This window comes from Urocitellus parryii, chromosome 10 (assembly GCF_045843805.1).
Source record: "Urocitellus parryii isolate mUroPar1 chromosome 10, mUroPar1.hap1, whole genome shotgun sequence".
Lineage (NCBI taxonomy): Eukaryota > Metazoa > Chordata > Mammalia > Rodentia > Sciuridae > Urocitellus > Urocitellus parryii.
This window is the reverse complement of record NC_135540.1, coordinates 128,587,146-128,601,112: the sequence shown is the minus strand read 5'-3', so window position 1 is coordinate 128,601,112 and position 13,967 is coordinate 128,587,146. Positions and strand designations below refer to the sequence as shown.

At 40.0% G+C, this 13,967-nt stretch overlaps 1 protein-coding gene across 1 annotated transcript in view; it reads left to right on the top strand.

Annotated features, from left to right (window-relative positions):
• The window catches only part of LOC113193278 (cytosolic beta-glucosidase), a 107,970-nt gene that overhangs the window by 30,930 nt on the left and 63,073 nt on the right, over window positions 1-13,967 (top strand). The window contains exon 2 of the mRNA XM_026403695.2: window positions 8,544-8,771. Within this exon, the coding sequence (XP_026259480.2) occupies window positions 8,544-8,771 (228 nt within the window). The remainder of the gene's footprint in view (window positions 1-8,543; window positions 8,772-13,967) is intronic.

Sequence of the window (13,967 nt, the reverse complement as noted above, 5' to 3'; positions counted from 1 at the left end):
CAACTCCCAGTGATGATGTTAATTCTCAAATGCTTATTTGTTGATTTCTCATTGTGTTTTTACATGATCTTTTTTTCCTTTTTATTTGTTCTTTTTAGCTACACATGACAGTAGAATATATATTGACATATTATACATACATGAGTATAACTTCCTAACTTGTGGTTGTACTTACTGTGGAGTTACATCACTCATGTATTCATATATGAACATAGGAAAGTTATGTCTAGTTCTTTCTATTGTCTTTCCTATTCCCATCCCCCTTTCTGCCCTTCATTCACCTTTGTCTAACTTCTATTCTTCCCTCTCCCTCCTTATTGTGTGATAACATCTACATACCAGAGAGAACATTCAACCTTGGGTTTTGTGGGATTGGCTTATTTCACTTAGCATGATAGTCTCCAGTTCCATCCATTTACCAGCAAATGCCATAATTTCATTCTTCTCTGTGACTGAGTAATATTCCATTGTCTATATATACACCAAATTTTTTTTATCCATTTGTATTTTGAAGGGCACCTAGGTTGGTTCCACAGTTTAACTATTTTGAATGGAGCTGCTATAAATACTGAAGTGGCTGAGTCACTATAGTATGCTGATTTTAAATCCTTTGGGTATATACCAAGGAATGGGATAACTGGGTCAAACTGTGGTTCTATTCCAAGTTTTCTGAGGAATCCCCGTACTGGTTTCCAGAGTGGTAGTATCAATTTGCAGATCCATAAGCAATGCATGAGGGTACCTTTTCCCCTTCATCATCACCAACATTTATTGTTACTTGTATTCTTGATGATTGCCATGACTGGAGTGAGATGGAATCTCAATGTAGTTTTAACCTGTGTTTCTCTAATTGCTAGAGATGTTGAACATTTTCTCATATCCCATTCTATAGGCTCTCTGTTCATGTTCTTGATTGTTTCTTTTGCTGTGAAGAAGCATTTTAGTTTGATACTGTCCCATTTATTGATTCTTGATTTTACTTCTTGTGCTTTAAGGAGTCTTGTTGAGCGAGTAGATTACTAAGCCAACATGATGGAGATTTGGGCCTTCTTTTTCTTCTAGTAGGTGCAAGGTCTCCAGTAAAATGCCTAGGTCCTTGATCCACTTTGATTTGATTTCTGTGCAGGGTGTGAGAGAGGAGTTTAATTTAATTTTATTACATATGAATTTCCAGTTCTCCCAGTACCATTTGTTGAAGAGACTGTCTTTTCTCCAATGTATGTTTATGGTGCCTTTGTCTAGTATGAGATTATGTATTTATGTGGGTTTGTCTCTGTGCCTTCTATTCTGTACCATGGGTCCTCATGTCTGTGTTGGTGCCACTACAATGCTGTTTTTGTTACTATAGGGTACAACTCTTATCCTAGTGTTGTCTAAATAGTTAAATAAATATTTAGGCTTCGAGAACTTCAAAGGAAATTTGGAGTGACACACTGAGTTTCCTGGACTGAAACACTAATTCATGAAGCAAGATTATATATTTTTTAAGATTTGCCTAAATTGTAACAGACTTCAAGAAGCTTAATCCATTGGTGTTGGTATGGGTAGGACTGGCATATCCCTGTTTTGATGGCCATTGTCATCAGCTCTTGGAAAGCTTTTCAATCATTATATGTCTTAGATTTCTTGTACGATTATTTGGAACGATAATCATACATCTTCTAAGGCCTATTCTGAGGGAATATGGCCTAGTTGAATTGAGCTATTGGGGTAGGATTGCAGAGAGCTAATGCTGAACAAACGGCCTTTACTGTGAACAATTAAATGTGCTACAAATTTGTTCTGTTGGACACATGATAGATGAAATAATATTTTCATTTTTGTGAGTAGTATATGCCGCAGTCTGGCTGGGAACAAAATCACGAGCCACTCACAGCCTTGTAGATTCAAACAGCAATTCTTTATTCCCGAACTCACACCGGCCCTCTACAAACACGTTCTGGGGGAAAATTCATGTTCTGGGGAAAATTCAAGTTCTGGGCAAAATTCACGTACTCCACCAGGCTCTAATCAGCAGGATACGCCTTATTCCCGGCAGGGTACACCTTAAACCTGGAACCGCCCTAAACCTAAGGGGGGGGATACTCCCTAAAACCTGATCCGCCCTAAACCCGGATCCGCCCTGGTCCTTAAGCAAGGTCACCTTACTCAAGCATACATGCAATGTCACTGCAAATGACCTGAGTCTAAGACAAGCCCATTTCCACAATGGAGAGTCCTTCCTCTAAGCAACATGGGCTGACAAGAAAATTCGATGCGTCATTCCTACTTGGCAATGGCTCTCAGCAAGTATACACATGATAACCACATTCTTATTACATGTTCAGAATCCTCTCCAACATTGTCTCCCGGTGCCCAGAGGTATCCCTGCCAACGAACTTTATATTTATCAATCACCTTGCTGTTCTTTGTGGCTTTGCCACTTGAGATGGTACTACCAAACAATTCATAATTTAGTGTTACTTGTTTTGGACACTGTAAGGACAGAACTGCATCATGTACATATTCTACAACTTGCTTTCCCCCTTTTCAATATCATAGTTGGGAAATTTGTGCAGGTTGATCTGTGTAGATGTAGTTCATTCTTTCTTACTCCTGTGGAGGCTCTCCTTGTATGAATATTCTGTAGTTTATTTAGGGTCTGGATAAGAGAAGTCTGGGTTGCTTCCAGTGGTTTTTCTCTCTCTTGTTTATTTCACTTTGGTTTTTTTGCTGTCGCAGTCAAGTCTATGTATGGCTCCGGGTCCACATTTGTAAAAACAGAGCATGTGGTGGCACATGAATTTTGGGTTTGGGTACACGATGTGCTTCTGAGTTTTACTAGACGTTTCCACGTTGCTCCCCACCAGCACTGTCTATGCATTCCTGCTGAGCAGCAATCTCTCCAGTGCTTCATATTGCACAACTTTTAAATTTGTGCCAACTGTGTGGGTGTAGAATTGTATCTCATTGCGGTTTTCATTTGCATTTCCCAGATTTTTAATGATCTCTTACATTTTTAAAAATGTGTACTGAATGTTTGTTTTTCCTTCTGTGAAGGAACTGTTAACATATTTTGTCCATTTTTTTCCCTGAAGTCTTTTTGGTTTTTTAATTGAAATTTCAAAATATAATTATTGATACGTCGATTTCTTGCAGTTGTATCAGTTTTTTGCTTCATGTATTTTGAAATTCTCTGTCCTTTTGGTTAATTTACCCTCTTGAAGTTATGAAAAGAATTTATTCCTGGAGATATTTTGTCCTAAAATCTACATTGATATTTATGTGGCTAGTCTAGTTTTCCAAGCTACTGATAGGTTTATTTTTTTTCCATCTTGTCACTTTAATCTTCCTGTGTCTTTCTACTTAAATGTCTTGTAGGTAATATATAATTGAGCCTTGCATTTGTATTCAATCTGATAATTGCTGCCTTTCACTTGGGTTGTTTAGACTTGTTTCCATTCAATGATATTATTGACGTGGTCAGGTTTAAATCTTAACATCTTGCTATTTGTTTTTTACTTGGCTCATCTGTCTTTTATTCTCTTTTCTGACTTTCTCAGATTATGTTTTATGGTTCCATTACATACTCTTTGCTGGCTTATTAGATGAATTCCTTGTTTTGTTATCCCAGTGTTTCCTTCAGAAATTTATAGCATACATCTTTTAACCTATCATTGTCAAGTGACATCGTACCACTTCACATACAACCTAAGACTCTTGACAACAATCTACGTCTCTTTCTCCTTTCCCAGGCTTTATGCTAGTGTTGATGTACCATTCATTCCTATGCAGGTAAGAACCCTTATCCCCCATTCTCAGGACAAAAGCCCGCACCTCTACCTGCTCATGCTGCTAAACCACACTTTCATTTTGTTTTCTGGATTACCAAACTTCCTGTCAGATTAATGATGCCCTAAAAATGTATTTCTTTATTTCATCCAGGATTAATACTTGTTTTGAGGATGGCTCAGAGGACAGGATTAACCAGGAAATGGCAGTCTTGTGCATCATAAACAACTATCGTACTTTAGGGTGTGGGGATAATTGGAATTAGAGAAAATTCCTAAAAAAACAAATGAGTTATTAATATTATTCATTCAGCAATATTTATGTTGAAGTACTCTGAGTGCTGGAAGGGATCTATGCTTATCAAAATATCAATTATAGTGGTTTATTTTCAATTCAAAGCTCAGTTTCTCATTGTAATAATGTTTAGACATGTTTTGTTTAATAAGCGTCTGTGGAGAACAAGTTAGTCCACATAAGTACGTTTTCCTGCTAAGTAATATTTATTTCTTAAAATATTCAAAACTGGCTTTCATCAAGTTGAGGGACTCTTTCTAACATAGATAGACTATGTTTTGCACTTCTGAGGAGTATGGCATCAGTTGGCTCTTTCTTCATTGCTTGAGTTTTATTACAAAGAGCAGCATGATCATCACGTGGAAGGACTTGAACTTGTAAGATCTGGATACAAATCTTGGCACTATTACTACCCAACAGTGTGCTCTTAGGCGAGTTACGTATGAGCAATATGGTGAAGCAGCTTATGGTGGCTCCTGAGAGGCTACTGTTAAGTTTCCTGCACTTTAATGAGCTGATTCTTAAACACAGTAATTTAAAAAATTAAACAATATAGATGCATAAATAAAAAAATTTAAATTAAAAACTAAGTTAATCCAGGTGTAGTGGTACATACCTGCAATTCCAGCTACTCAGTAGGCTGAGGCAGGAGGATCTCAAATTCAAGACCAGCCTAGGCAACTTAGTGAGACACTATCTTAAAATACAAAAGTGCTGGGGATGTAGCTCAGTGGTAGCACACCCTTTCCCTCCTTGGGTTCATTCCAAATAACCAAAACCAAAAGCTACTTCTCATCTTTCTGCAACTCTGCCTTTGGTTCTATCACATTGGTTGTTGGAACTTGGCCATGGCTGCCAATTATACCACAGATATCGGCAAATGCTGAAAAGTCAGTGTTTGATTTATTATTTTGTGGTCAGGACCTGAGAAAGCGTCAACATTTGTGATGGTTTAGATGTGAAATGTCCCCCAAAATCTCATTCATGAGACAATGCAGGAAGGTTCAGGGTGAAATGATTAGATGATGAGCTTTGTAACCACTGGTAGGTAACTGTAGGCAGGTAGCATGCGGCTGGAAGAAGCAGGTCACTAGGGGTGTGCCCTTAAGGTTTATATTTTGTCCCGGGTGAGTAGAACTCTCTCTGCTTTCTGATGGCCATGTCCTGAGCTGCTTTCCACTGCCATACTCTTCTGCTTTGATATTCTGTCTCAAATTGGAGCTAGAGGAATGGAGTCAGCCGTCTATAGACTGAGACCTCTGAAACCCTGAGCACTAAATAAACTTTTCCTTCTCTAAAATTGTTCTGGTCAGGTCTTTTGGTCACAGTGGCAAAAAAAATTGACTAAAACAAAAGTGCAGATTAAACTTGTGTGGCGGTTGCATTGTGAGAAGCACAAAAACTGAGGAAATATTCTTTCAGTATTTGAAAATTGTTATATGATTTAGTAAAGAAGTGGCTCACACCACTGGTGAACAAGTCAAGTTCTGGTACATCTTCGTGATTTTCCTTTTAGATGAATTTCAAATACCAATGGTTGTATTTTAAGCAAAAATATCAACCAACTGTCATGTATAAACTACATGTTTATTAGTTTGCAACTGCACAGTGACCACAGATGTAAAAATTAAAAGACCATTCTATGAAAATCAATTGACTACATGGAACTTAACAGCAAGGAACATTGCATATTTCATTATTTATAAACTGTGTCTATCCTTTAGTAAGATTGACAGTAAATACATCTACATGTCTATGCGTTTTTTTTTAACATATAGCCAGTAGTTGAATATTTACTAGCATACCACTGCTTAAATTCTCTGAGATTAAGTGCCCTCATTTATTAAATCAATTATTCAAAACTGTGAGCACCATACTTGAAAAAATTATATTTTCATGTTTGTATCTGTCTCGTTCTGGAAAGTGCAATACGTTTTAACTAGTCCAGAGTTCTTTGTGTAGATCTTAGTATCCTTCCTTGAGATCAGTGCTCATTTTGCTTTTATTAGAGCTCCCCCTTTTAGCAGCTTCTCCTGTCTCCTCATGGTTCTCACCCACAGATGCTGCTGCTACTACTACTATTACCACCACCACCACCACCACCACTACTACTACTGCTACTACTACCACCACCACCACCACCACCACCACCACCACTACTACTGCTACTACTATTACCACCACCACCACCACCACCACCACCACCACTACTACTACTGTTACCACCACCACCACCACCAACACCACCACCACTACTACTATTACCACCACCACCACCACTACCACCACCACTACTACTGCTACTACTATTACCACCACCACCACCACCACCACCACTACTACTGCTACTACTATTACCACCACCACCACCACCACCACCACTACTACTGCTACTACTATTACCACCACCACCACCACCACCACCACCACTACTACTACTGTTACCACCACCACCACCACCACCACCACCGCCACTACTACTACTACTATTACCACCACCTCCACCACCACCACCTCCACCACCACTACTACTACTACTACTGCTACTACTATTTTTGTATCCTCCCCCTCCCCTTCCCCTCCTCCTCTTCTACCTCCTCCTTCTCCTCCTCTATGGATTGAACCCAGAGGTACTCTTCTACTGAACTATATCCCCATCCTTTTCACTTTATTTTGAGACAGAGTCTCTCTGGGTTTCCCAGTCGAGCCTTGAACTTGAGCGCTTCCTGCCTCAGCCTCCCAGGTAGCTGAGATTATTGCCTGTGCCACCATCCTTGGCTCACTCCCATAACTTCTTACCTTGTATGTAGTCCTTTTCTGGGGCTGGTGACAATATCTGATCCTGTTGGGACTGTGCATAAAATATGAGTACCGAGATGCTCCTTGAGGACCTGATGATGGCTTTTGTTCACTCCAGCCGTAAACTCTTCACTTATATCACATTAGGGTGGGATAGTCTAGGCTTATAAAAAGGATTGTGGAGAATCAGTAAACAGTCTCGTGTGCCTTCCACCTTGTCTCAGGAATGAAACACGGAAGGTACCACCGAATACCGCTTATGCTCTTCCTGGTTCCTCATGCCCCATTTTTTCCCCCCGAGGACAACCCCTAACCTGAGTTTTTCAGTCCCAGGAATTTGCTGTACTTTGGCTTCCTATGTATATGTTGGGAAAATACATAGGTTACTTTATATTTCCTTAGACATAAAAGCATGATTAAAATAATGCATATATTATTTTAAAATAAATGAATAGACTATATTTTAGGTCAGTTTTGGACTCTACCTCACAATTAAGTGAATGCCCTTCCCTGTTTTCTGTAAAGGGAAGGGCCATGACACTGGTTGTTTTGCAATTGCCTCTATGTAAGATCCCCAGGAACCGCAGGCACAATGTAGTTCACCCTGGCATCTCTTGTACTAGGCATAGTGCTTGATACAAAACATACATGGGATTAATGGAAGTACAAATGATGAATTTCAGATACCAATATCATATCAACAGTGAAAATGAGTGACTTCCCACAGATAAGAGACTGGACCATTATAGGCTCCACTGTCAGATAAGAGGAGGACAGGGTGTTTATTAGGTTTCTTTGTTACTGTGACAAAATACCTGAGAAAATCAACATAAAGGAGGAAAAATTTAGTTTGGTTTCCGAAATTTCAGTCCATGTTCACTTTAGCCTGTTGCTTTGGACATGGAGTGTGTAGAGGAGCATAGGAGTTCACTTCAAGGCATTCAGGAAGCAGAAAGAGAGAGGAAGAAATGGGAGGAGGAGAGGGAGAGAGAGAGAGAGAAAAGAAGGGACTGGGGACAAGACACAGTCCCCAAGGACATGCTCCCAAAGATTTACACCCTTCCACCAGGTCCCACTTACTGCAGTTTCCACCACTTCTCAAATAGTCTGTTCAGCTCTGAACTCATTAGTCCATTGGTGAAGTGAGAGCCCTTAGGGTCCAATCACTTCCCAAAGGCTCCATCTCTGAACACCGCTGCACTGGGGACTCTGTCTTTAACACATGAGCCTTTGGGAGAAAGTCCATTTCCAGACCATAATAGATTCAAGTATGAAGGGCCAGACATAAGGTCCCAAGACTATGTGGTGTGCAAGGACAAGGTGTGTCAGTCATGGCCGGGAGGAATGTTCATGCGGAGATGATGTTTTGGACTCAGACATTCATAGGTTGGATCTACCTTTGTTTACCAGCCAAGAGATCTTCAGATAATGAACCATGAAAGCTGGCTAGGCAGAGGCACTAATGCAGTAATTTTTTATTTGCCACTAGTCAGCTTCAGGGATCAAGGACAGCTAAACACATAACCCACTCACACGTGTTATTTTAAAGGCATATTTTAAAGTTATAAATATGGCACATTGAGCTAATGAGGTGTGTTCTTTTGGTGACAAATATTTACATTCCACATATGCCTCTCCATGTCAAGAGTGTAACTGTTGGATTTTCTTCTTTTTCTCAGGAGGCTGGGATGCAGATGGAAAAGGCCCTTGTGTCTGGGACACATTCACCCATCAGGGAGGAGAGAGAGTTTTCAAGAACCATACTGGCGATGTAGCTTGTGGCAGCTACACTCTGTGGGAGGAAGATCTGAAATGTATCAAACAGCTTGGATTGACTCATTACCGCTTCTCTCTTTCCTGGTCACGTCTGTTACCTGATGGGACGACAGGTTTCATCAACCAGAAAGGCAAGTGTTTCTTAAAAATAGAAGGTTGCAGCTTTAATTCAAGGTTATTGCTGCAGCCTGGCATAATTAATCCAGTATGCTATTCTGCAGTGTAGCTTTGAAATTGCAAGTTTTCAGAGTGATTATAGGCTAAATTTTGGGAAATGGTTTTGCATGAGCTTTCTCAGTAATATTTTGGTTTTCCTTCACTATTGAGCTCTTTCTTGGGGGAGGGAGGTTGAAATAAGCGTTTTACTTATGTAAGATGTTATCCGAGTGTTAACCTGAAGGTGAATTTTGAAATTTTGTTGTATTGAACTATTTTCAGTTATGTAGCCCTGTGAGAAGTTATGAGAAGCCCTGAAGAACCTATGATGATTCTGAGCATGTTAATTGAAGCTGAATTAGTGGAACTAATTAACCAGCATAGGGATTAGTATCAAGGGCCCGGAAGTCCATTTATTGTTATGAAGTACCAGCTACGTCACTTACTATGGGTACAAGTATCTCTTGGGCACCCCTTAGTGCCTCAGTTTCCCCAAGAGTAGAAAAGTACACTCTTACAGTTTGCACTTTATAGAGAGTTGTTGGAAGATTGAATGAAAAAATAGATTGCAAAGTACTTAACACACATAAACATTAAATAAATGTTAGCTTTTATTTTTATTATGCCTTGTAATTAAAAGGATCATTCCCTGTCTTAGTGAATGCCTATTATTTATTAGGCATTTCTAGACTCGTTTTTCTCGAATTCTCACCACCAATAAGAAAGGTAGAATGATATCTGACAGAGGTGTGTGTCCAATTGACATTTTGGGAAAGTGGTAGATTTGAAATCTAAACCTAAGCTCTGGCTAAGCCCCTTCCACCTAACAGGACCGGAAAATAATGACCCGAGGGCCAAATCTGGTTTGCCACCTGTTTTCTTAAATAAAGTTGTATTGGAACAGGGCCATGCCCATTCATCACACATCGTCTATGGTTGCTTTCTCACTCTGATGGCAGGATTGAGTAGTTGTGGCAGAGACCATATGGCCCGAGAAGCCTAAAGTCTTTACTCTCTGGTCCTTTATAGGAAAAGTTTGCCAACCCCTGCATTACAACATATGGCTTCTTAATAATGATCCTTTATTACTACTTCCTCCTGGAAAAGATTTTGCATTGCTCATCGGCTGAGACTGGGGGAACAAGTGAGGGCCACCAGTGAAAGTTTAACAAGAGTCTCTGAATGCAGGGTAGGAAGGTGGATGGCTCCAGGGTGAGGGCACCTTGGTGGCCCACACTTCCCACACCTGTGCCTTCGCTGATAGCCTGGGATTCTTTATGAGCTAGTTGTGAGATCCCCACACACAACAACCCACGATGACAAATCCTAGGTGGCCGTGAGCACCTGCAGTGCTCATTTCGTGTAAGTAGGCGTGATCTCCTCACGGGACATGGAGTCACCACTTATGGGCCCACATGAAGCTCTGGCCTTTGGGCAGCCTCCCGCAAATAGGGACAGTGCAGGGTAAGCAGGCCCATTGCTTGGTTCTGAAGACACCGGCCCCTGAATGATTGCTGGTGGTTGAATGTGTACTTTCCTGACATCCGTGGTTCATTTTGTTTTTGACTTTGAACAAGTGGTAATTTGTTGTTCCTTTTAAAAGTGAACTCATCATTTTCTGCCTTCCTGATTCAACATCTATATGTTCCCTTTTCTTCAGTACTACTGTACCCCAAGGTCTAAAGAACAAAAAGTAATCTTTGAATTCTCTCATTTTTTGTTTCCAATATCTAATTGGCTGCCAAACAAGGTCCATTCTCCTTGTGCCCACGTATTCTCTCCCCTCCTAACTCCCCCTCTGCCCTGGATTAGGTGTTTATCATTTCCACGAAAGGCTTTTTGATAGACCCCAATGGGTCTACCTACTTTCCCTCTGTTTGTTCTTTGATTCTTCCTATAAAATACTACTACTGCCATTTTCCTAAAGCTTGGTCTAAGTCATATTAGTCTGGATCATTTCTTTCTGAAAAAAGGCAAAATAAAAAATTTTCAGCCATCTCAAACCTCAATATCCAGTCTCTACTCCTTTCTATATCATATCAAGTTCTATTAGACTTAGTCTTCCCCCACTCCCACAGCTTTGCAAGCTGTTTCCCCTTGCCTGTGTTCCACGTGATTCCCCCACATCATCTCCCTAGCACACAGCCCAATCCTTATTTATCATACTTTGCACTTTTCTGCTTTTGTAGGACTTTGCTGACACTCTTCCTTCTGCCTGGAATGGCCTTTCCCTGACCCTCAGCTGCACCTGCTGAAGGCCTAGCCTGCTACTTAGGCCTAAAAGCCTAGCACAAATACTTCATCTTTAAAGTCTTCTTCTGTTCCAAGCCACAAGATATATATATATATATATAAATTTTTTTCTGTTCCCATAGCACTTTGCAAAGCTGTTAAGGTATTTGTCACACTCCTCATTGTTACCATTTTTATACCCACTGTTTGTTTTTCAGTACCTTAAGTTTATTTCCATTCATCCAAAGTGTCTACTGTGCATCAGAGACTGTGCTAGGTGCTCACAATGCAGATCTAAGGGAATCCCTTGAGTTGCTTATAGTGTACTGTGCAGATAATTCTGCCCTGCACACTCCTGAAACTTAGTCCAGTGCCTTATAGTGAGGAATTCAATAAATGGTTACTAAATTTAATTGAATTAGGTCAATAGCAATGATAAAAATCACCACTGAGAGGGACTGGGGATGTGGCTCAAGCGGTAGCGTGCTGGCCTGTCATGCGTGCGGCCTGGGTTTGATCCTCAGCACCACATACCAACAAAGATGTTGTGTCCGCCGAGAACTAAAAAATAAATATTAAAAAAAATTCTCTCTCTCTCTCTCTCCTCTCTCACTCTCTCTAAAAAAAAATCACCACTGAGAAATTTTTGCTTTTTATTGAACATGTAGGATGTATAGCTTGCTGTGCCAAACATTGTACTTACTTTGGCAAATTTAATGCTCATAAGTGCCCTCTGAGTAAAGAGCCTCTCAAAACAGAGGGCATAATGTTAACATGGGTGTAGGCTGAATATAAAACTTCCAAGATGACAAATTTAGTTAGGACTGAGATCAACCTATGTCTGTCTAACATCAAAACTCAGCCTTCAGCTTCGAGTTCATTTACAGGCTCATCAAAGCACTTGGTGCTCTACTTCCCTGTTGGTAAAAGGAAATGGACACTCTGTGTCACTAAGATTCTTTCCACTGATTCTAGGAGTCTGTTTTCCTGTGCCCCCATTTGGATGGTAAACAACAAAATATTCCTACTACCACTTAACTGCTACTAGTACTATTACCTCTAATCATAATCCCCATCAATATGTTATACTGGTCCACAATCCCACAATTCCTTGTGTGAAATTCTAAATTCTAAATTCTAAAAGATTCCAAGGATTTTTCTAAGGCTAAAGTAGTACCACCCGCTGACCTAAAAATGGATGTAAAAAATGTTTTTTTTCCATATCTTATTTTATTCTATTTCATGAGTTTATTTATATATTTTGCTGCAGAAATATTAAGGAATATTGATTCAGCCTCACTTGTGGTGATAATTTAATATATGATATATGCTCTGTGTTTCTTTTTTAAAATAAAAAATTCTAAACACCTTTCTTTCCAAAATTTTCAGATGAAGGATTATAGACTTCTCCCAATATGTCAACATAGCAAGCTTTTTAGAGCCAAGTTAAGATATACAGAAGTCCATGGGGACACACTGTAGGTCACCAGCCTAAGATCAGAGAACCAGAAAAACTGGGGCAGGAAGGTGGTGGACATGTGGCGCTGGACTCCTTGGAGTCACCCAAACAGCACTGGGAAGTCACTCACGCCAAGCTCATGCGGCCGGCACGTGCCTGCAGAATCAAGCTTTTTGCATTTGGCCCCAGCTTTTGTAAAGCCACAGTTGATTAATATTACAGACTTTTCCCTGAACAAGAGGGCACTGGAGGTGTTTCCAGGAGGCAGAATTTCAATACACAGTTGCTCATTCTTGTGCAGTGATCTGTTGAAGCGATTGGAACTGTTTTAACTCAGGAAGGCCATCGTTTGTTTCTTTTTTCCATTTAAACATTTTCTCAAAAAGCGTGGAAAGAATTAGAAAATCCCTGTCCCTGTCCTTTTCAAGGAATACTCACCCTCATTGTGTGTGGGTTTGACTACCCAGTTTAAAGCTTGATTATGGGACATTTGGAACCTTATAAAATTCTATAGTCCCCAAACTGGAAGAATATCTTACAAAGTGGAATTGTTACATAGCCTTTCTCTTTCAAATGTCAAGTTTTCAAGGCTTAACAAGAAGAGATTGAGCTGGCAACTCAAATCATATATTTCTGTATTTCTCAACTGTCCAAGTACATTTTCATATCTGCCTTGAAAGTAAGTTTCGGGTGATTAGTAGGAGACCCAAGTATTGGAATGGAAAAAAAAGACAAAAAGGGAATATTTATGCAGAATTTCTTGTTCATGTTAAAATTTAAAATAGAAGAGCACTTTGTGGGAATGATTTAATTAACTAAATAAACATTAACCTCATATTCTATGTTGAACCCTATATTAGGCTGAATAATGATCTCCCTAAACATGTCCTTGTCTTGAATATTAGGAGCTGAGAATACATTAGATTAACTGTAAAAGGAATTCTACAGATTAAATTAAGGGTCTCAAGATGACATGACCCTGGGTCATCTGTGTGGTCCCATTGTGATCACAGGGGCCCCTTACAAGAGAGAGGAAAAAGGATTAGTGCCAGGGAGAGGAGATGAGAAGACAGAAGCAGAGGACTGAGGGGAAGAATGAGGATGAATTTGGAAGCATGGGCCCCGAGGGAGAGCATTCAGGGGGCCTCCCATCCTGGAAAAGGCAAGGAAGTGGATTCTCCTCTACAGCCTCCAGAAGGAGTGGCTACATGGTGATTTCAATTGGAATTCTCACCTTCAGAGCTATAAAAGGATGAATTTGTGGTGGTTTTGTCCTCTTAAGTTTGTGGTAACTTGTTACAGCAGCAGTAGCTAACTAATACAGGCAGTGTGACAAGAGAACCTATTAAAGAAATTAATTGGTAACAAATGTGTGAGAGGTGTGAACCAAAGTGAGCTATGTGTATTTGACGTGTTAGACACAAGATCAAAATGAATTCTTGTTACAGTATTTACAGTTTTATTGCTGTTGTTGTTGTTT